The sequence below is a fragment of the Mustela putorius genome, unplaced genomic scaffold (genome assembly GCF_011764305.1).
Source record: "Mustela putorius furo isolate JIRA1106 unplaced genomic scaffold, ASM1176430v1.1 tig00003853_pilon_pilon_pilon, whole genome shotgun sequence".
NCBI lineage: Eukaryota > Metazoa > Chordata > Mammalia > Carnivora > Mustelidae > Mustela > Mustela putorius.
In genome coordinates, this window is record NW_025422005.1 from 18,050,044 (window position 1) to 18,072,111 (window position 22,068).

At 53.7% G+C, this 22,068-nt stretch overlaps 1 protein-coding gene across 1 annotated transcript in view; it reads right to left on the reverse strand.

Annotated features, from left to right (window-relative positions):
• Positions 1-20,981, reverse strand: part of RUNX3 (RUNX family transcription factor 3) — a 60,003-nt gene extending 39,022 nt beyond the window's left edge. The window contains exon 1 of the mRNA XM_013047526.2: positions 20,807-20,981. Coding sequence (XP_012902980.2) covers positions 20,807-20,864 — 58 coding nt within the window. The 5' untranslated portion in view covers positions 20,865-20,981. The remainder of the gene's footprint in view (positions 1-20,806) is intronic.
• Between the last annotated feature and the right edge of the window lie 1,087 nt (positions 20,982-22,068).

Genomic DNA, 22,068 nt, shown 5'->3' on the forward strand with positions numbered 1-22,068 from the left:
GGGAGATCTGCTCCTGGAGTGATGCCAGCCTACCTACCCCTCCTTGCCTACCAGGCCCATGGCTCTTGGGGAGGTGCTCAGGATGTGGGCAGAGGCGAATAGACACCTCAGCAGGCCCATTAATCCCTGCCTGGCATGTCTAGGCCATAGGCTCAGACACGGGGCACTCTTTGTTACTGCCTGTTGGCCTGCATTTGTCACTGGCAAGGATGTGATGTTTAGCACCTGTGTGTCTCTGACTGTACCTGAGGGGGTTTCTGGAAGGGGATCCTAGAAGGTGCTCAGACCTAGGGTGGGGGCTGGGCCTTCTTACTGCCCCATCTTTGAGGCCCACTCAAATCAGGGCTGGCCCTGATGATGTGACATTCCTTCAGCTTCCAGAAGCCTGGCCCCATCCCTAGGGGTGCAAGTGGAAATGTTTCCAGGCCTGTCCTCGGGGAGCCCTGCACCCGATGCAGGGAGCTAGGATGGACAGGAAGAGGAGAAATGGGAAGCAGATGCGACGGAAGTTCTAGATCCGCTCGGTCAGCAAACACTCATTGAGCACCTTCAGCCCACAAGCAGGAGGCTGTCTTAGGTGCCGGGGGTACTGCTGTGGACAAGACAGGCAGTTGCCCCACGCAGCTTTGATTCGGTGAGGAAGGCAGAGGATAAACCAGGAAGTAAACAGACAAACGCACCAGTATCTGATAGCGTCCTGGGATGCTGGAGAAAATGATGAAGGCCAAGGGACGGAAGATGACTGGGTGGGGGCTCTGGGCCAGGAGGTGGTATCCCTTACTTTAGAGCACGTGCTCAGTGAGGGTCTCTCGGAGGAGATGATATCTGAGCCGAGACCTGGAGGCTGAGAAGGACCCAGATGGGAGAAGGAAGAACTGCCTTCTCCCACCTGCTTTCTCCCACCCCGCTTTGGACCGGGCATGTCCACAGTTCCTAAAACATTTTCTGCCTTCTATCTCTTCTGCTTTTCTCACAATGGCCCTGAAAACCAGATGGGGAGACTTGAAGTACCCAATGTGCAGCTGAGGAAACTGAGGCTGGAGTGAAAGGGGCTTGTAAAGTTTGATGCCTGAATGCCAGGACCAGACCCCGCCCCCTCCCTGGGGTCTGGGGCTCCTCCAGCCACCCCATCCGCCAGCTGGTTCCTCAATGCCCAGGTCTGGGCAGGCTGCAGCCAGAGGGGAGTCAGGCAGTGGGCATCGTTTCTCTGGGGTCACGGGGCTGGAAATGTGGGCTGCTGGGCAGGGTCCGGGAGGGACAGCAGCTCGGGGCTGGGAGGGGGGTCCAGAGCGGAAGGCGCCCAGCCCTGATTGGAACAAGGTGGCTGCACTGGGAACTCAGCTTGGCGTCATTGATCTTGCCCGGTGTTCTAGCCACCAGGCGGGGCCAGCGCCGGGCAGGCTGCCGGCTTTCCCAGGTGTGGGGACACCCTGGGGGAATGGCTTTTCATGTGGTCATGGGGTAGGCATGCCACCCAGCACGTGGGGGAAGCCAGGGCGTTGGGGGCACACTGGCAGTTGGGCGGGGGGGGGGGGCGTCCTGGAGACTTAAAATGCCACAGCCAGCAAATGTCAGGCTCTGGAGACAGAGTCACAGACTTGAGGCGCTGAGACTGACAACAGTAGAACCCTCGTCCCTGGAACTCACATTAATTGAGTGCTCCCCGTGTGCTCGGCACTGTCGCCATCACCACACCCGAGGAGGTGGGTTCTCGTGTCACCCCCACATGGTACACAGACGGAGGCTCAGCAGGGTAGAGGACCTGCCTGCGGTCACACAGTTACAAGGCTTTTATCCTAGAATATACGATCCCTAGGATCAGAGAGTCTTAGGGGGTGGGAATCACAGCTGGTCAACACTGGGAGGACCTTGAAGATCCTTGAGTCCAAGTCCCTTATGCCAGAGAAACAGGTCGGAGAAGGGGACGTGGTTTCCTGAGGTCATAGCATGGCTAGTGGCCAAGGTCAGGACTCACCACTCACCTTGGGAGCTTGGATGGACCCTGAATGTGGGGTCCAGGGAGGGGGCACTGGGCCCCTTTGACCCTTAGTTAAGACCTAGTCTCTCGCATGTTACCAAACTTTCTGGTAGGTAACTGACCGTTTCCTGCTAGCCCACAGGGAGTTCTTTGAAACATTTAATTGAATACCTCCTGTTGCAGGGAACCTTTCCTTCTAATCTTGCAATCCTTGTGGGAGGAGTTTGGTCGTTGATGCAAGTCCTCTTGGAGCCACTGTCAGTTTAGCAGAGCAGGATGGGGCTAGGGACAGGGTTTGGAGAATTGAGGGCCTGGAACAGGGGAGGGATTAGCTCTTTGGGATTCTGCACGGCCAGCACCCCCATCTCTCTGTCCTCATCTCCTTCTACCTGCCCCCTCCCTGTATGCAGCCACACTAGCTTTCCTTGCTGGTCCTTAAATACCAATCCTACCCCTACTGCCGGGCATTTGCTATAGGCTTCTCTTTCCCTGGAGAGCCCCTCACATTCTGTCTGCATGGCTCCACTCACCACCTTAATCAGATCCTTGTCACCCTCTGTAAAAGACCTTCTCTGAGGCCCTGTGCTTCAATAATGGCAGAATAATGGAGCCCAAAGGTGTCCACATCCTAGCCCCTCTAACCAATAACATGTGGCCTTACACAGCAAAAGGGAGTTTGCAGGTGTGATGAAGGTTAAGGACTTCAAGATGGGAAGCTTATTCTGGACTATCTAGGTGGCTCTAATTTTTCACAAGGGTCCTTGTAGAAGTGGAAGAGGGAGGCAGGAGAGGACAATCAGTGGGTGATGTGACATGGAAAACTGAAAGAGTCACCATGGAAGGGAAGTGGGTGGCCTTTAAAAGCCCAACAAGGGGAGGAAATGGATTCTCCCAGAGCCTCCAGAAAGAAACACAGCCTTGCTTATACCTTGATCTTAGCCCAGTAAGACTCACATAGGACTTTTGACCCCCCCCACCCCGAGCTGTAAGATGGTACATGCATGTTGTTTGAAGCCATGAAAATTTGTGGTAATTTGTTATAACAGCCCTAAGGAAATCAATACAGCCCTGTTCCTTGATTTATACTTCTTCAGCCCCTTTATCCTTGCCTGAGAGATTATGTCTCTACTCATGAACTATCTCTTCTCCCCCGTAGAATGTCAACTCCAGGCGGGAAGAGTTTTGTCTTTTCACCTGGTGGTGTCTTCCTAGTTAGAGTTGCCAGATTGAGCAAATAAAAATACAGAGAATCCAATTAAGTTGGATTTTGGACCAATGACAGGCACTTTTCTCGTATAAAGTTATCACAAATTTTGCGATTCTTTATACATCTGAAGCTCAGATAATCTGGGTGTCCTGTATTTGGTCTGGCAACTCTATCCCCAGTGCCTAAAAACATGCTTGGGTACCTACAAGGGTCTCAGTAAACGTCTGTCCAATGAATGAAGTACATAAATTAACGAATGAATGTTAATTTCTAGTTTAGGAATCTGTTTGGTTTTCAGAGTGCCTTCTGGATAAAGGGTATTTAATAGCAAATAATCGAGGCAAACCGTGTTCCGGCCCTGGCTCCACACCTGGTGCTGTTCTGAGTGTGTTACAGTTGTTGCCTTGTTTGATTCTTACAGTAACCCGATGAGGATATTAGCCATTTTCCAGGAGAGGATACTGAGGTCCAGGACGTTTCCCAACTTGCTCAGATTCTAGCAGCCATTTGAGTAGCTCAGCCAAGCGACTCAAAGTCTTTGAAGAACCTGACCTGGAGAACATTCTAGGTTCATGTCCTGACACACTTTCTCACACACAGTAGATCTTCTCTAACAGCCCATGATGACTTTGCAAGCGGTACCCTCCCCCATTCTGGGACTCCAGAACTCCTCCGTGTGCACTGAAGTCCCATTCTAATTTCCCTTCATTAGGAGACCATGCTCCCAAGATGCCTCAGCCCCTCTCTTCGCTACTCTTGTGGCCCCTGCCCCTGACACTGACCTCCCTGAGATCAGAGAGGGGTCTCTTTCAGCTCTTTGGCTTGAAGCTTAGAGCCTGGCTCCAGGGAGGTGTCTAGAAACATTTGAAAATGGATGGATGAATGAATGAATGGGTGGATGAATGAATGAGTGAATGACTGAATGAGGGAATGAATGGATGGAAGAGGGAATGAATGAACATTCAACTATTTCACACTGGGCTTTAGTTTTAGAGTCTATTAAAGGACAAGAAGAGTCTCTCATCCTCCCACCCCATCTCTCAAAACACATTTTTTTTTGATTATAAGAATAATACACATTCATTAAAGAAAAATTGGAAAATAATAAAATTACGAAGAAGAAAATTAAAACCACCCATAATCCTGCCACCCAGAACAATTGTTAACATTTTGGTTTTTAGCCCTCTGGTGCTCCTACTGTACGTATAGATTTAATTTCTTCTCTCCTCCCCCGACCTCCTTCTTTTCTTTTCTAACACTGGGAACATATATTACATACTGTTTTCAACCTGCTTTTGAAACGTACCAACATATTGTGTATGTTTCCTGCCCTGCTCATCAAATCCTCTCCCCCTTGGCAGGGCAAGCGTCTGTGCTGTAGGGCATGGGGGGGGGGTGGCGGGGCGGCGGGGGGTGGGGGGGAGATGTGTGAAGACACCCTGCTTCCCCTGCTGGACCACCGTAGTGTTCCCTTGTGGCTGTCCCTTTCGGGTGTTTGTGTGTTTGTTATGAAGGCACTGCCGGGAACACCCTGGTATACACGTCTTAGCCCCATTCCAGATTCCTCCCTTAGGACCAGCTCTGCGCCAGCCAGTTCCACTGGGCTGAAAATACCCATTTATTCAGCCATTTGTCCACATTATGGTTTAAGGCTTATGGTTTCCATCCCAGATACTTAGATCCAGCCAGAAGATCCAACCCTCACAGATGACTGCAATCTGAGGGTGCTTGTGACCTCGGGCATGTGTAGACCTCATACTTGTTAATAATACTCTACCTGAGCTCCCCACGTCCCAGGCCCTGTGCATCTCCATATGTCCTCACAAGCACTCTCCAGGGGCCGGCATAGCTGTCTCCCATCTTATAGATGAGGATCCTGAGGGTCTGAGAACTAAGTGGCCTGGCTGAGGTCTCAGAGCGGAGACACAGGGCACCTGGGATCCGCCTCAGGTCAGCCTGACTCCAGGGGAGGATGACTGCCCCACCCTCCTGGGGCCACACCCAGGTAGACCACTGATTCTGCTCCACGGAACTCTGGGCTTTCTAATCTGGGGCAGCAAAGACCCTGCCCCAGTATTCCTCCTGGCTGCTCCCCAAGGGGTCACAGTCCAGCATCCCTGGGAAGCAAGGACAGGGCTTTGATCTAAAACCTGGTGGCCAGATCCTGACCTATGTCCTGATGACACCGTGCCTCACCTCACCCTCTCCATCTGTAAAATGGGCGGGCAGATACTCAGAGGACAGCCTCCTGGGCTTATGGCTGCTTCAGCAGAGTGGTGGTGATACTCAGTGCTGAGTCAAAGGGAGAAAGAACTGGTCAGATGCACCGCCTTGCCAAGCCTGGTCCCAGGGGCAGGGGGCGATACTGGAGTGAGGAGGTCTGAGTACTAGGCTGGGCATGGGGAACCTGACAGCCCCAGATGGAGCCTGACCCCCACCCCCCAGCCCTAGCAGATGGGAGGCTATTTTTTAACTGACCCCACAGGAAGAAGAGGCCAGAAATGAGTTCAGGGGGTTAACCCAGGGCCCCAGGGCCCCTTCCTATTTGCATCCTCTTCCTCCTCTACCCAGGGAGCTGTGTGGACTTCATCTGGAGCTCCCTGAAGCCTTCCAGAGCTCCCAGGTCAGACCGCTGGAGCTAGAAAGCCACTATATGGCCACAGAAAGATGTGTGGGGAATCTGAAACACCCAGAGCCTGCCTGCCTTCCTGCCACCTGGCTAGGCCACCTCTTCCCCTGCCACGTTCCTGGGGACCCTGGGCAGCCCCTCCCTGTCTCAGCCTCAGTTTCCCCACCTATCAGATGACGGGTCCCCTGGAGGCATCTCTGAGGCCTCTCCTAGCCGGGAAACGTAGTTCTCGGTTGAGGCCTGTACACTGTGCCATCAGTCAGGGATTCCCGTGAAGCCTTGTCCCTCAAGCTCCAGCCCAGTGGACAGGGGCCACTGGCAGGTGTCTGGGGACTCCCAGGAAGAGGAGGGACTTCCTGGCCAGAGAGGCAGGACCAGCCTGGGTAGGGGTAAAGCAGCTTCCCCTTGCGGCCTCCCTCAGACCACATCACCAGGTGTCCTTTGGTCCCCACGGGCAGGGGTTCCTGAAAAGTCAGGGCGTCTGTTGTAGTGGGTGTGGCCGCTCATGCGTGCTCCTTGGCGCGTGGAGGGGGTGGGGAGAGGGCGGGGCCTAGGGAGGAGGCGGGGCTTTGCTGAGGGGGGACAGAGGCCCCTGAGCTACGACTGAGGCCCCGCCCCACCACACTCACAGGTCCTACCCAGAAGCCCTCGCTGGTGCTGGTCTGACCCCTGTGCTAAATGCGTGGGGGGCGGGGGGGAGTTGGGGGCGTGCGGTGGGGTGCATGTCCAGGAGGGTCGGGGTCTCCCAAATGCTCTCTGGGCCTCAGAAGCCTGGGACCCCAGGGGATCCGTAGCAGAAGCTGACTCTGACTTGCCTCCTTTTATTTATTGTGTGTTTAAAACAATGCTGTTAATACACAACATCAGTGGGTCTCTCACACAGCTCACCCCGACCCCTGTGATACAGCTGGTTTTGACCCTGGAACGATGTGAGGGTGGGGGTGCTGACTCTGGTGCAGCATATAAAAATCTGCCTGTAAATTTCGGCTCTCCCCAAAACTTAGTTAAGTTACTTTTCACTGGAAACCTTACGATAGCATAAACTGTCAATTAACTTGTATGTCACATGTATTCAGTACCATAAAGTAAGCTGGAGAAAAGGAAACGTTACCAAGAACATCAGAAGGAAGAGAAAATACTTTAACAGTACTGTGCTGTATTTATGGCGAAAAATAATCCACCTATAAGTGGATCCTTGAAGGTCAAAGCCGTGTTAAGGGTCAGCTCTAATATGAGCCCGCTGGAAAAAATTGGCAACTATAGAAAAACACTCCCAAAATGCTGAAGCCTGAAATCTGAGAGCCAGGGTGAAAACTCTGAGCCTTAATAGAATCGTATCCATTCTCACACGCTGAGCATTTCACATGGGCTGCAGGGCGGAGCTGAGTACTTGTAATACTGTCTCAGTAAGTTCTCTGTACTGTCATTCTCCTCATTGTGCGGATGAAGAAACTGAGCAAAAGAGAGGGCAACTAGCCATAGGGGAGGGAGTGGCAGAGCAAAGATGCCAGGCCTGGCTAACTGGCAAGTGCAGATGCTCTCCAGGTCCAGAGCTGGGCTCCCTGAGCTGACTGTGTTTACTCATTCATTCCTCCCCCTGTATTTCCTGAGCCCCTCCTCTGACTTAGATCTAACTCAGCATAGGGGGCTCGGTTGTGAACAAGACAGCCAAGGCCCTCATTTGAGCCGTCTGAATGGGCACAGGCTGAGCCCCAAACTTGAGCAAAAGCTTGATTGCAAGTTCAGGTTGTCACCGACTGAGCCATAGTCCTGTCTCCCCCAGTCAGTAGGGGCCACTGTGAGCTTTTCTTCAGCCGTGATGTATCTTAAAGCCCAGGTCGGAGGCCTGAGGAAAGCCTGGGAGGAAAGCCATCAAGAGCCTACCCGCCACTTCCGGCCCACTCTTCTGGGCCAAGCCTCCCTGGGGCAGGGGCCGGAGTGTTGGCCTGGGCCCTGATCCAGCCGGGGAGGGCAGAGAAGTCCAGATCCCCTCTTGCGCTTGGCTGGGAAGCGAGTCTCTGCTCAAGTATGGGGCCGCCCCGGGAGTCTGAGCTTGTGTGTACCACTGAGGAGCCCCAGGCAGCCCTGCCCAGTTCAGGTCAGCCACTGGAAGGGCTTGTATGTCCCCAGATCCTTGAACTGGGTCTTCTCTTCCTGACAAAGCCCAGGACGCCCAGCAGACCACCCGAGGGGTTGTCACTCCTCTCATGTCGAGAAAAAAGCAACACGGGTCTGGGTTCCCTTGCCACCTGTGCTATATTTTGGGGGTCTGCCCATGTTCCCCCTCTCCTCAGACAGGGCCAACTACCCAATCTGTGGCATTCAGTACAAAATGAAAATATAGGTTCCCTGTTGAAAAGGCAAGAAAAAAGCTCCTAGCTTTCCCCCGTAGTATCTCTTGACTTGTCATGATGTCTGTATTCGCTATTTAATGTTACATTCCCTTGGACATGGAGACAGTGTGCAGTGAGTGCAGACCCTCAAAGACATCCCCCCCGACCAAACCTTGGCATATGGGTCATGTGCCCCTGTCTTTCCCATGCCCACACTCACGTCTGGCCCTGCCTGTGTGGGCAGGACTGAGCCCAGGCCCCAAGTCCCCACATTCTCCTCTGTCTCATCCGACTTCACTTACAAAGCACAAATCCAAAGACGAAATTATTAAGAATTTCAAGATGGCAGCTGCAGAGCATTAACCCAAGCATAGGGGACCCTTTTGAGTTCAGAGCCCTGGGGTCGCCCCTGGGGATGCAGCCAGAGACGCCGCCCCTGCCTGAGGGAGAGTCCCAGCTCAGATATGGGTGTCACCCCACCCAATTCCCATCACAGCCCCTGACATGCAGGGGTGCGGGGGTAGGAAGTGTGGAGCAGACCACATGCATTCGGGAACTGTCTTTCATGCACTGGGCTGTGCCTGTGGAAGGCGTGGGCAGAGCCTGGCCTTGAACCCCACTATACTGCTTCTAAACGACGTGATCTTAGACAAGGGCCTTCGTTTCTCACGTTCTTCCTCTGCCAAATGCGGATGAAAATATTGACCCTGTAGGGTTGTGGATCTTAGCGGTGATGTGTGTAAAGTGTTGAGCCCAGTACTGGCAGGGTGAATTTCAGAGGTGAGTCAGGGCAGAGGAATGAGCACCAGGCCAGGGTGGTGGGCCCTAAAACAGGGGCAGAGGCACGTGTGGTTGTGTGCCCCTTACCCCACATGGGGCACCTGAGAGGGGAATTCCCGGGGACGTCTCCAGGCCAGTAGACTGGGGCAGAATGCTGGTGCACTCGGTGGGAGGGACTCCTAGGAGAGCTAGAGGGTCGGGGAGAGGAACCAGAGGGAGAGGCCCCCGCCGAAGTGCTCACAGTGCCATTACGAGAAGGATAACACAGGCCCCGGCCGGATGAGAAAGAAGCCCTTTGCCTGGGCCATGTATGGACCTGGGCTAGCCAAGGGATTTTGGCCTGGCTTTCTCGGAGCACTTTCCAAGCTCAGTTCTGGCCATGTTGTTCCATGCCCTCTCTAGGCCTCAGTTTCCCATCTACGCCCTGGTGAAGAAGAGCCACTGTACATCACGTGTCTTCTGAACGGACCATACACTGTGTTCTACACATCTCCCTTCTTTGGCCCTGAAATGACAATTGGTCCATTTCTCAGATGAGGAAACTTGAAGCCCAGTGTTGACTCACCCAGCAAGAAAGGGGTTCTGATTGGCCAGGCTTGCGGAAGTGCTACCGGCTCTTCCTGGGAAGGGGACCAGTGGAAACAAAGGAATGCTTCTCCAGGGAGACCTCAATGAGCTCCTAGCCAAGGTGCTGTGGTGAGGCACACAGGCTCCAGATGCGGGCTGCATGGGGTAGAACCCCAGCTGGGGGATCTCAGGCAGGTTAACCTCTCTGGCCTTCAGTTTTTTCATCTATAAAACTGACTTAATACTAGCATTTGTCTCATAGGGTCATGAGGATTCAGGGAGCAGAAGTGTGGAAAGCGCATCGCACCTGGCACTAATAAGAGCTATATGTCAGTGTTTGCTGCTGATATCCTAACCATTGCAGAGCTGAGCTGTTATAATTCTGTTTCCTAGACAATAATGCATTTAGGAATTCCAATTTTGTGCTTTTCCATTTTGCACTGAGCATCCAGCTATTATCTCTTTCAAGTCTTGAACAATTTCCTCTGTCCTTGAAAAAATAACTCCCTGCCCCCATGGGGCCTGTAGCCTGGGTGGACTGAACACGGCTCCCTGGAGCAGCTTTTCCCAAAGAGGGTTTCTTGGCACACCAGCCCGAGGAGGAGCCCATGTTCCTCAGCATTTAAAAGCTTCTGAAAATCCTTCAGCAAAATACTCTGTCGAACATGGTTAGATACACTCTTCCCCAGTCTTGTTTGGTCACAGAGCCCCTTTATTTCTGCTCAGCACCTGACACCATCTGCCGAACACACGGTGGGAGATGCCCCCCTCATTTCCTGGTTTCTAGGAAATGGCAGAGCCGAGCGAGCGAGAACTCTGAGTAATGCCCCTCACAGAGAGGCTCGGTTCCACCCCTGCAGAAATCATCTGCACTAAAGCTCTTCCCTCACTGCTCTGCTCGGGTCCCCTGTGCCCTCCCCTTTGCTGTCTGGTTCAGTCCCCACAGCAGCCCGGGGAGGTCAGTAGTGTCACTATCCCCATCTCACAGATGAGGAAGTTGAGGCTCAGGGAGGTTTAAGTGACCACACAGCCTACTGGCTGATCTGGGAGACAAACCCACAGCTTCTGATTCTGAACCCCACATTCTTTTTCTGAACATTGATAGGAAAAGCACAAATAGATTTCATTCTGCCAGGATCAGTCTTCCCCAGTGATTTGCTTTTTAAAAATCTAAAGTGTTCCCCCCACCAACTATACACTGAATGTATTAGAAACTTAAAATCTTTAGTAACTTTTCACCTGATGACAAAGGCAATCCATGCTTGCTGTGTATAAGATTTTTTAAACCTTTTGAGTTGGAAACAGAAAAAGGCCATAATCTCATTCCAAGAGATAAAGCTGGATGAGCATTCGGGCCGACACTCTCCTTGATCTGCATGGCCCAACAAGGTAGCTGTCATGTCCAGGAGACTATTTAAATTAAAATAATGAAAATGAAATAAGATTAAAAATTTGGTCCCTCAGTTTTTCTAGTTGTGGACTGGGTGGGCACATTTTTAGGGACGCGTGGCAATGAGCTACAGCATCGAGCAGCACAGACCTGGGACATTTCCATCATCCCAGAAAGTTCGGTTGGACAGAGCTGCTCTAGTCTTTTCCTAGACGTAGCCCGATGTACATGCATCGTGATTATTAACATTCCTGATGAGTTTCCTGGATATGTTGTATGTCTCTGCCTGGCCTCACCCACGGAGGGAAAAGGTGCTCCGGAGACGAACACCAGATGCAGGGAAAAACAGTCTCAAAGGAAATAGACCGAATGATAGCTGTTTTCTCTGGGTGTTGCAATTACAGCTTATTTTCAAATTTCCTAGATCCTTCAGGAGATCTACAACGTAAAATGCAGGTGGGGTGGGGATGTTGATGGATTTGTTTTTTTTCCCTAGTTAGTTCTCACTGCTTCTAAAAGCTTCAAGGTATGATCTTACCTGAGGCTTAACTTAGTAGTAGTAGTGTTTCTTAGATTGTCGACTCGTGAAGAGTGGGAGCCTGCACTAATTTTATTCCTTGGAATAAAACACCAAATTGGGAAAGGCAGACAGTGTTTTTTTCTCAGGCCCAGGGCCCTCCAGCCTTGGGCTGTTCTAGGTAGGGTGGCTTCCTGGGCACCCAAGCCACACAGTAGTTCACAATGCCCTGCTTAGAAAAACCCCACACTTAGTTTAATGCTCTGGGCTTGCCATCCTGAAATTCCGAATGATTTTTGTACAGGGGGCCCTGCATTTTCCTTTTGCGCTATGCCTTGCACAGTGTGTCGCCAGCACCAGGGCTGGGATTCTCCTCAGGATGGGTCGCATTTTGACTCGGAATCATTGCCTTTGTCCTCCTCAGACCACAGATGTGCCCATCCGTGGAGCACTCACTCTACGTGCCTGAGAACAAGTATGCTTCGGTCTCTCAGACATGTGCCTAGAGAGTGACAAAAATAGGGCTTGCAAGTGGGCGCGGGAGGGCCCCTGTGGTCTATGTTCACACACGTACCCATGCTCAAGGTGCACGTCTACGCTGGCCTATTTCAGAGGCGGCCCGGTGCATCATGGGATGCTCTGTCCTACATCACTGCCCAGCTTAGATCCTGCCTGGATTCCCTGCCCTGAACTCCATGCCCGACCTCGAGGCCTGGCCCACCTCTCCTCCAGCCTCTTCCTCCTCAACTTTCCCACAAGACCCACAAGCTCTCCGATCTCTAAGAAACCTGTTCTATGTGGCGTAGATCCACCCCTTAACTCATACCGTTAATTTTGCATGGATCATCAATGTTCCTTCCTTCCCAGACCTACTCATCTCAGACTCTACCCTTCCTGGGAAGCCTTCTGGAAGTGTTTGAGAAGGGCCTAGAGGTGTGTTGGTTGAATAGAGGAGGCTATAAATCACTTTGGCATCTGGGGGTGTCAGGGCTTCAAGAAGTGGCAAATTCTCAGGCCTTCAGGAAGAAGAGATGTCTGCCAGGTAGAAGGAAGAGGTTTGCTAGGCAGGCTTTGATGACAGACAGATTCTCACATGCATTTGGGCTTCACCAGCTACCAGCTGCATGACCTTGGATGAGTCCCATCCCTTTGCTGAGCCTCAGTTTCCCCGTCTATAATAACAATAACTCCTAGTGCATGGAGATGAGGTGAAATGAGATACTCATGCAAAGACCACACAGGGCCTGGCATACAGTAAGTCATCAGCAAATGCGGCTCCCATATCCCTTCGTCATTGCCTTTCTCCTCCTAAATAACTACTTTCGCCCAGTCATACCGTCACTGAGTCTGTTCATGTATTCATTTCTGCAACAGAGGTAGGGATAGCTGTGATGAAGATTTCATGAGGTCATGGGAGCATTTATGGAAGTCTCAGAAGGCTGAGATTTTACATGGATAGGGAGGGCATAGACCAGAGGGATGCTGGCCTATCTCCCTGGGGCATTTTCCAGAGGCAAACTCTTTCCACCTATCACTAGAACTTTGGCTCTGGTGGCGGTGGGGGGTGGGGTGGGCTGGGGTTAGTGATCTTTGCCTTTCATTTGCTCCTGTATCCCCAGTTACCAGAACATTGTGTGGCATGCATACAGTTGATGCTCAATAAATATCCATTGGAAAATCAGTGGTGCCAACTGTACCTTATCACGTCCCAAGTCCTGGGCATGCCAAGAATACTGTCTCCAGATTAGGATCACAATGTAAGCCGCACGCATTTCTGAGTACCTGCTGTGTACATGGTTCTGCCCAGCCCAGGGCAGACCCTTCCTCTACATCCTAAAGAGGTAGGCCCAGGGGGAAGATGACAGAACAGTGATTTGGCAAGAGGAAGAGAGAAGAGGGGTAACCAGCAGGTCCTGGGCTGGCAGTTCAGTGTTTAAAGATTTAGAAAACACCAATCACCAAATAATTAGGGACAAAAGCTCCCTGCCATGATTGCACCATGTACCATTAACTACAACGTTTGAGTATTTTCCTTCCAGTCTTTTTTCTAAAGCTGCCTTGCACTCAGAGCTGGCTTCCTCTCCTCTTGGGAAGGTAATGGCTGCTCCATAGAGGACCTCTGGGCCCCCTACCACTCCTAACATGGGGCTCCTCACTCCAACCTTTCTGGACCAAATAGATCTACCTAAAATAGGAGGGTGTGCAGAACCCTGGCAGGGGCTTTGCAACAACCCCCTTCCTCCATGGGCAGGGACCAGGACTCAGGTCCACTGATGGGGGACTGCAGGGAAATTCTCAGCATGGGGGGCACTTTCTGGGACTGGGGGGATTTTGGTGCCCAGGCAAATTAAGTTTCAGGCAGCAACATGACCAAAATGGATCTTTCCTCTCCTCCCCCCAACTACATTTCACCCTGTTTTCCATATGAGGGCTCCGAGTTTCCCCTTCCCTTAATACCTTCTGCTAGCTCTGCACCCAACTGCCTCTCTCATCTCAACTAAGGTGAGCGCCTGGCTGGCTCAGGCCGTGGAGCGTGAGACTCTTGATCTCAGGGTCATGAGTTCGAGCCCCATGTTGGGTGCAGAGATTATCTAAATAATTAAAAACTTGGAAAAAAAAAAAAAGGTGAGCAGACCAGCAGACCCACTGGTGCCAAAATATCATGACTACAGGGACCCAGATGGGTGCCCTAGAGCAGCCAAGTGCTCCCTGTGAAATTGTGGTCACCAGGTCACAGAGTGAAGGACGTTTGGGGGGGGCGATTTTGGTCACCCCTGCAAATCGTAAGTTATGGGCATTCACCCTTTCCGCCCACATGTAAGTCTGAACCTTTTGCCAAAAACACTTCCCAGACGCAAAAGAAAACCCCAAAGAGGAACCTAAACCTTCATGCCTGCGGTGCAGATTGGACGGGAGCACTCGGGCTCCCACCAGCAAGCGTTTCAAAGAATGAGCCAGCCGGCAAAGGGGGAAGTGAGGGGCCCTGCTGGAAACCTCCCAGGCTGGTCAGTCCTGGTTCATTCAGTCGCTTGCCCATTCATCCTCCCTTTCCTCTACCCATTTAGCAAAAAAAAAAAAAACCCCTGGGTGGTCCTTCTTGACACATACAAGGCGGGGGCGGTGACGGTGAGTGACGGTGGGGCAGGGCATTCCCAAGGCCTGGAGGGGACAGGGGAAGGACCCAGGTAGGCACCCCAGGGGGGCGGCCAGTAAGCTGGGCCTTGAGAGAAGACAGGCAGCTGTCTCACTTTCCCTATCCCGCTCAGAGTCAGACAGGCTCCTGCCCAAGACACAGGGGAGGGGACATTAAGTAGCCACAGTCCCCAGCATTTATGGACGGCTTGGCTCTGCACCAGACCGCCATTAAGCACATAATATAAATTCTCTTTGAATCCACCCAACAAGCTTTGAATTGGCTACTGTTTGTTCTCCCCATTTTAAAGATGAGGAAACTGAGCTCAGTGAGGTGAAGTGCTTTGTCTAAGGCCAGACAGCGGGGAAGTGGCAGTGCCCGGCTACAGCCTGGGCTTGTAACCACATTTTATGTTGCCTTGTCCTCAAAGAACACCCTCTTCTCTACTACCCTCCCAGAGAGCCCTTGACAAGGGGCCCCACAGTCTCTCTACAGTCTCCTCCATGCTTACCCCTCTCCGGCCCTGAGAAAACCAGACGTGGGAACATCTGCCATGGCATGTGATGAAACTGCAGATGCAGAGCGTGGCTCCAGCCCAGCCAGAGACAAGACAGTGAGCCCTTGCTGCCTGCTGGCCCACGCACGGGGCTCCAGGGCAGGTCCTATTCACTAAGGGAAAGCTCCCTTGGAGGTCCGTGCTCCCAGCCCTATTGCACAGAGGCGGAAACTGAGCTCAGAGAGGTGAATTAACATGTTGCCTGCTAAACAGCTCTGACTTGGTCATCCTGACTCCTACACTGTGGGCCAGGTGGAAGGTTGTCGCTGGGTAGACAAGAAAACTTGGTTTCTTGCCGCTGGATTGAACCTGACACAAGACCAGACTCCTCTTCGGACCTCCGTCTCCCCATCTATTTAGTGAGGAGGTGGCCCTCTCCATCTGCCCGGTCCAATATTTTCCTGCATAGGCTCACTGTTTCTGGTTCTTGTGACTTCTCAAGGTACGACCGGGTCTCACTCCTACCCCAGGCCCACAGTTCCTAGAGTCATCCGTGCCCGTCCCTTGCACAGGGCGGGTTGGGGGCTGCCTTAGGGAGGGGCTACTTCAAGGCCAATGACAGAGGGCCCAGGCTCCACTGGGGGCTAAAGCTCTTCCTTCCTTCCTTCCTCCCTCCTCATACTTCCACCAAGTAAGGCGGGATACGGGGAATTAGGTGGGCACCAAGGCTGGCCCTGGGACTGAGAGCTTGGAGGAGGCCAGGACCCCTTGGTGGTGGCAGGTGGTCCTGGGGAAGATTCCTGGCAGAGGGGGTGTTTGAGCTCAGTTTTGAAGATGGGATGAGACTCCTCAGCTACCAAGAGGGCACACTCTGGCTGGCGGAATTGAGGAGGGGCCTGCAGATAAGGCATTTCCAGGAGACAGGAATAACGCCTGGTGTTTCTGCCGCCTGGCCCTCCCCTGCCCCCAGCCAAACTCTGAGGCCAGGCCTCAGTTTCCCCTCCTACTGAGCAGTCCGGACTGGCTCAGAAGCAAGGCTGGGATCAGAGGCTGCTGCTCCCCTCTGCCTCTCAGAGCCTTCTGGAAGGTCAGGCTTTCAGGCCCTATTGCTCAGGGGCATTCTTCTCCCAGCTCCCCTCCCCTCCGTAACCTCCCCCACTGCCTCAGGCAACCAAGTAAGCCTCAGCTTTGATGCGGCCACCTCAAGCCTCAAGGCCCAGGCGTCAATGGGCCCTCTATGTGACCAGTGGGGCTGCTGGGGGCCGCCAGCTGCCATCGTGGGTGTGGGTAAGGCCCAGACACACAGTCCCACTGTGTGGGGCTGGTTCATGTCCGCCCAAACCCTGTGGCCGGTGGGGGACTCCCAGGAATGTCTCCCTGGGGGGCACTTTGGACAGACAGGGTGGTCTGGGGAGACGGGGGGTGTGCAGGACGGCCTCGGGAGCCCCCGTCAAAGGGGCCCAGCAGACGTGGCGTCAGGTAAGCACCATAGTGGGCGTGGGGTGGCTGGCGGTCTGTCTGGTCAGTCCGCTCATCTCCCAGAGTTGGCGGAGGAGGGTGAGGCTGCCATGGGCACACCACTCAGGGTGACCTACTATCCTGTGGTACCTGGGGTCTGGGACTTTCAGGGCAAAAACCAAGAGTCCCCTGTTGTTGGCTTAGGAAAGGATAGTGACTGACCTCCTTAGTCTGGACAGTTTCCTCCCTGTCCGGTGACCTCTGAGTCAGACCATGGGGGCTAGAGCTGTCCAGTGCCATTTTGTTCACCCCCTGCCTCTACCCAGGTCTGCCTCATGCCTGAGAGGCCATTTTCCGTCTCTCCCAGGCATCTTAACAGGAGGAGCTGCCAGCCGACTACCCAACCACTGCTGAGAGGATCTTGGTGGGACCGGTGACCCAACACACCGGCTGTCCGTCCACTTCCACAGGCTCCAGCCACCCTGGGGGTGCCCAGAGTCATCTCATTCCCGCCTCCACACCTTTACCCCAGGCTGTTCTCTCTCCTGGCATTCCTTCCCCCCTCTGTCACTTCTCCACCTAACCAAGACCAGCCCGAATGTCACTTCCCCAAGGCAATTGTTCTTCCTATCCCCGGGTGGGCTAGTCTAGTCCCCTTCGTTGAACTGCTAGACCCCCCATTCTTCCCTCCTCATAATATCGATCACACCCCAGCACAATTTTCAGTTTCCTCATCTCTTTCCACACCTGACTTTGAGCTCTTTAAGGGCAGAGAGCCTGACCCAATCACCCTCATATCTGAGATCCCAGCACAAGGCCAGCCTCACGGAAATTGTAAGAATGAGGGTGTTTATTTGCGATGTCCTCTGGGCCGGGCACCCTGCTCATTGAATTCTCTCCAGAGCCCCTTGAGTTCGGTATGATCATAATCCCCATTTTATTTATGGGAAAACAGGTAGAGAGAGGTGAAATGACTTGCCCCAGGCTACCCAATTAGCAAGGGGCAGAATCAGATTCTGGAGCCAGAACTCGAATCCCCGTGCTCCACTCCCTGAGGAGTTTTTGTGTAATTACTGGATACGTGGAAACCTTTGCCTCCCTTGGTTCTCCTAAATGCTACATGTTGCAGTTCAGACCCGTTTCCTCCAGTTTCCTCCCCAGAAGGGTACCCCAGTGGGGAGAGCTCTTGCCTGCATGGGTGTGGTTAAGGGGTGTGCTGCGAGGGGGACACCCCAGAGAAGGGCCTCATGGGCAGTTTAGGACAAGGGTGCCGGCCTTCCACGGAGCTGCGGGTGGGCCCTTGGTCATCCCCAGGGCCATTGCCCGTGTTTATCAGATGGGGAAACTGAGGCCCAAAGAGAGGAAGGGACTTGCCCGTAATCATGCAGTACGTTTGAGTCAGAGCCATCAGCATCTCCATTTCTCAAAAAAAAAAAAAAAAAAAGGAATAAATACCCTTTGTCAGGGGCTAGTCCCAGCAAAGTAAGAGGGGGAAGAATGGAGAACTACTGGGGGCCTAGGGGTGCCCCAGGAGGTCCCTGTGCCCTCTCTCTCCTTCCATTGTGGTGCCTGCAACTCTACTGTCAGGCTGCCAGCTTCCTGGGTTGCATCTTGTCCTCTTTCCCCCTCCCCCTCTACTTCACGGCCTCCGCCCTCTTCCTAGTCCTCTTCTCCCTAGGACCATGAGTTTGGGGTCCCGAGGATGACCCCTGCCCCCTGCCGCCCTCCTGCTGAGGGGCTAGGCCTGGAGGTCCTGCTCACAGGGAATTCAGGATGTCTGCGTGCTGGGGTGGGAACGCGGGACAGCTTTCCTGTCGCAAACCTCCAACGAAATGCAGCGTCTCCTTCCCCAATGATTTTGTCCCCAGTGGAAATCACAGATGTTCTTCCGTGTCGTGAGAGCTGCAGCGGAGGATCTGGAAATGCCATTTTCGCTTGTCACCGCTGTGCGGTGGCTGTTGCTAGAGCTCCTGAGCTCTCTGCGCTCTGTGTGTCACGACAGAGGCACGAGGTCCCAGCCTCATCACTTACTTTTTTTTACAGCTTGATAACCGTATTTCCACAGATCTGGTCCCCTGCACAGTCCTTCGGATTTGGTTTCATGCCCTTAAAAAGTGTGACTCTGAGAAGGCCTCTATAGTTTTCAGAAAGATCTGTGGCTCAGAACGAGTTAACGACCCAGCGTGGCTCAGTGTGGAGCCCAGCATTTTACCACCCAGAGGTTAGCTCTCTCTGGGGACAGATTCGGCAGCGGGAGCCCTGTGACTCTTGGGGGACAGATCACCCAAGTAATCATGCTGTAAGCAGGATGTGGGGAATGGAGCTGGGAAGGAGAGACGGGGCTAGCCAGTGTGGACCAATGCCTCAGACCCCAGACCTGGAACTGTCCACATGGACCCCAGCTTACAGAGCACATCTATGTCCCTGCCCACCAGGAATCAGCCTGCTGTGCCCAGCAGCCTCTTGTCTCTGGGCGCACATGGGGCCCAAAGCCACCAGCTCTCCTCTCGCTTGCCCTCCGAGCTGCTCTCTGCCCTCTCCATGGCCTTAGGAACCCATCTTAGGAGGCAGCTCCCTTAGTCCAGTCTCCCCAGATTCCTTTGTTTTAAACCCTACATTTCTCCATCTTGCTCATGGAGGGAGAAACACAGATTACAAAGACCCAGCAAATGGTTTTTATAAACTCTTATTTTCTTGCCACAGACTGCCTTTAATTAGCTCTGGGGACTACAAAGGGAATAGCGTTATAATAGGAGCAGCTTGAAGGAAGGAGCCACGGCTGTCAGCTCCCAGACCTGAGGCTGTTGCCTGTCACCAGCCACAACCAGGTTTGGCGGGAGTGCATCCGCCTCAGGGACGGCAGCCCCCCACTTCGCCCCCCCAGCCCCAGCCCCCATCTGCAGCCGTACAGCCTGCCTCAGCTTCTCTCCAGAGAGGAGGAAAGGGTCCCACCTCAGATAAGCCCTTGAAGAAATCTTTAAACAATAAGAGCCCAAATGTGCCTCTGCCCCTGCCCAGAGCTGGCCTCCCAGGGACTGGCTCTGAGTCACACTGTTAGCCGGCAGCAGGACAGACCGACAGGCAAAAAGGCAGACAGATAGTCAGACCATCTTCTGTATCTCAGCTGACCACCTCAGCTGAAGAAATGCAACAAAGTGCCCCCCCGAACCCCCCAGCCTTTGGAGTTTTAGATACATTCAGCCCCTCTATTCTAGAGGAGAGCCTGTCTCCGTGTACAATCCCGAGGCACTACCTCATCCCCAGCCCAACCCCAGCCTCAGACGATCAGAATGCCACAGCCAGAGCTTCTCCATTTGGGACCATGACAGGTCACCTTCCTTGCCTAAGGCCATTGAGCAAGGTAGTCAAGACCTGGGGACTCAAGCTCAGGGCCTCTGGACCCCCATCTCAGGTGTCACAGCCTCATCTGGACTCCTGCTGGGGGACGATGGGGAGGACAGTAGCCGGCGGATGTCTGAGGTCAGGGCTCATCAGCCCTAAGAGCCAGGCAGAGGCAGGAAAAGTCTCCCCCCGGGAATGGAGCTTCCATCAGAGCTTCCAAGTAGGGGATCCTGGAACCCTATCCATTTTGAAGGACAGAGCCCAAAACTCTGGGTCACTTTAGGCCATGAATAGAGGCAAGAGCCACCTAGAAACACTTTCTTCTCCCCTGCGGCGGAGTCTGTAAACCTTCCCCAGGCCTGCTTCCCCGACGCTCAGCCAGTTTCTTGCATCCCAGAGCTATGCAAGTTCTCCACAAATGCCTGTAGCCTCCTTCTCCTCCCTCTGCTTCTCACCACCCAGGATGACTTGGAAAGCCTGGGAGAGATCCTCAGAAAGATCTCCAGATTCATGGCTCTTGACAGAAGCTGGCCTGGCTCTAGGAGACCTGAGTGTGCCCCGGAGAATGCGTCTGCCTGAGCTCAGGTGGAGGGTCCGAGCTCCCCGGGGTGGGCCACGGGCTGGGGCTGCAGGGTCCCGGAGCCCCGTCAGTGAGGCAGGAAGCCTCAGGTCACGGGAACACCTTCCATGTCCTCACCACCTCAGGACCCTTCGAGGTTGGCCGCTGAGGTCTTGCGGCGTCCATTTCCCCCACCACTTACTGTCCCCACCAGCTGAGGATAAAAGTCCCACAAAAGTCCACTCCAGGAGACCACGGAGGCCACCAACCCCCTCTTCCCACCTCAGGCTTTCAGGAGTCAGCCGACATAGGTAAGCAGGCCGTGCACTTGAAGGCAGCCTGGGTGGTCGGTCCCGGACTGGCCACAGCTCCCCACCCAAAAGGATCAGCCCAGGGCCCTGGGCAATCGTTACTCACCGCGGATGAAGGTTGGCGAGTAGGTCGGGAAGGAATCGAAGATGCTGTTCGATGCCATGCCCCTCTCTGAGGAAGGCGAGAAATCAGACCTTCCGGGGGTTGGCTTGGGATTGACTTGGTTGGCTGTTGTTTTATTTTTTCCTTGTTACTTTTTGAAAATAAAAGGGGGGGTGGGTAGTGGTGTCGCTTTTTGTTTGTTTTTTTTGTTTTGTCTCTTTTTTCCCCCTATTGCTACGAAAAAGAAAAAAGGAAAGAACGCGAGAGTGTGTGTGTGAGCAAGAGAGAGAGAGGGAAAAAAAAATCCCCAAGGAAAGTAAGTTTCTGTTTGTACCCAAGAATTTGGATTCCCAGTCCCACAGGAATGTCTAGCCACAAATTTTCAACAGAAGTGTATGCAGAGTGTATCATTAGATGGCGGGAAGGAGCCTTCGGCAGCCAGGGCGGAGGAGCTCGCTGGGCAGCGAGAGCAGAGCCAGGCCCAGCATCAGCGCCACGGGGAATGAATGAATGAGGCTCGCCCCTGACAGAGCCCGGGCTCCAGTGGGTGCGAGGGCGGCCCGGGGGTGGGGAGGATCAGGAGCCAACCAGCTCCCGCGCAGGGCCCTGAAGGCGGCTGAGGGCCTGGCCCTGTGGTTCTGTGGTTGAGGGACTAGGCCTTCACAGTGTCAACCCAACCTCAGCTCACAGGATGCAAGAAGCCAGCTCGCGGCCTTGGCCCATTGGCTGGGCTGGGGTCACCTGGGCTGTGATGTCACGGCCTCTTAGAAGATTCTGTAGCTGTCTCTCTCTCTTTTTGGAAAAAAAGAAAAGAGAGAGAGAAGGAAAGAAAGAAAGAGAAGGGGAAAAAAAAGTGATGGCTTTTATTTGTGGCCTCAGCACGCGGCCCAGGAGCAGAACTGAAAGCAGGCGGAGGGGGTGGCTGGGCGGTGGTTTGGATCCTGTAAAGGAGACTCATTTTTAATTAAGGCCAGGGTTGGCCTGGGCGGGCTGGGAGCCCCTAGGGCCCTCACCAGACCCACCAGCGGGTGGTAGGGCTCCCCGCCATGCCCTCCGCCCCGGGGCTGCGGCTGACACCCGGCCACGGTCCGCCACCACTGCTGCCAGGGAACAGTCCACATGTGTGGCACTTCGGGGGGATTTCACAGCAGCTGGAATTAAACACAAAGGGAAGCACTCGAAGTGGCATCACCCCAGTGCGGCCTGCCCGCGGAGGCCTCCCTCATGAAAGCTGGCAGCAGGGCCGTCTGTGCCAAGGAGCCCGT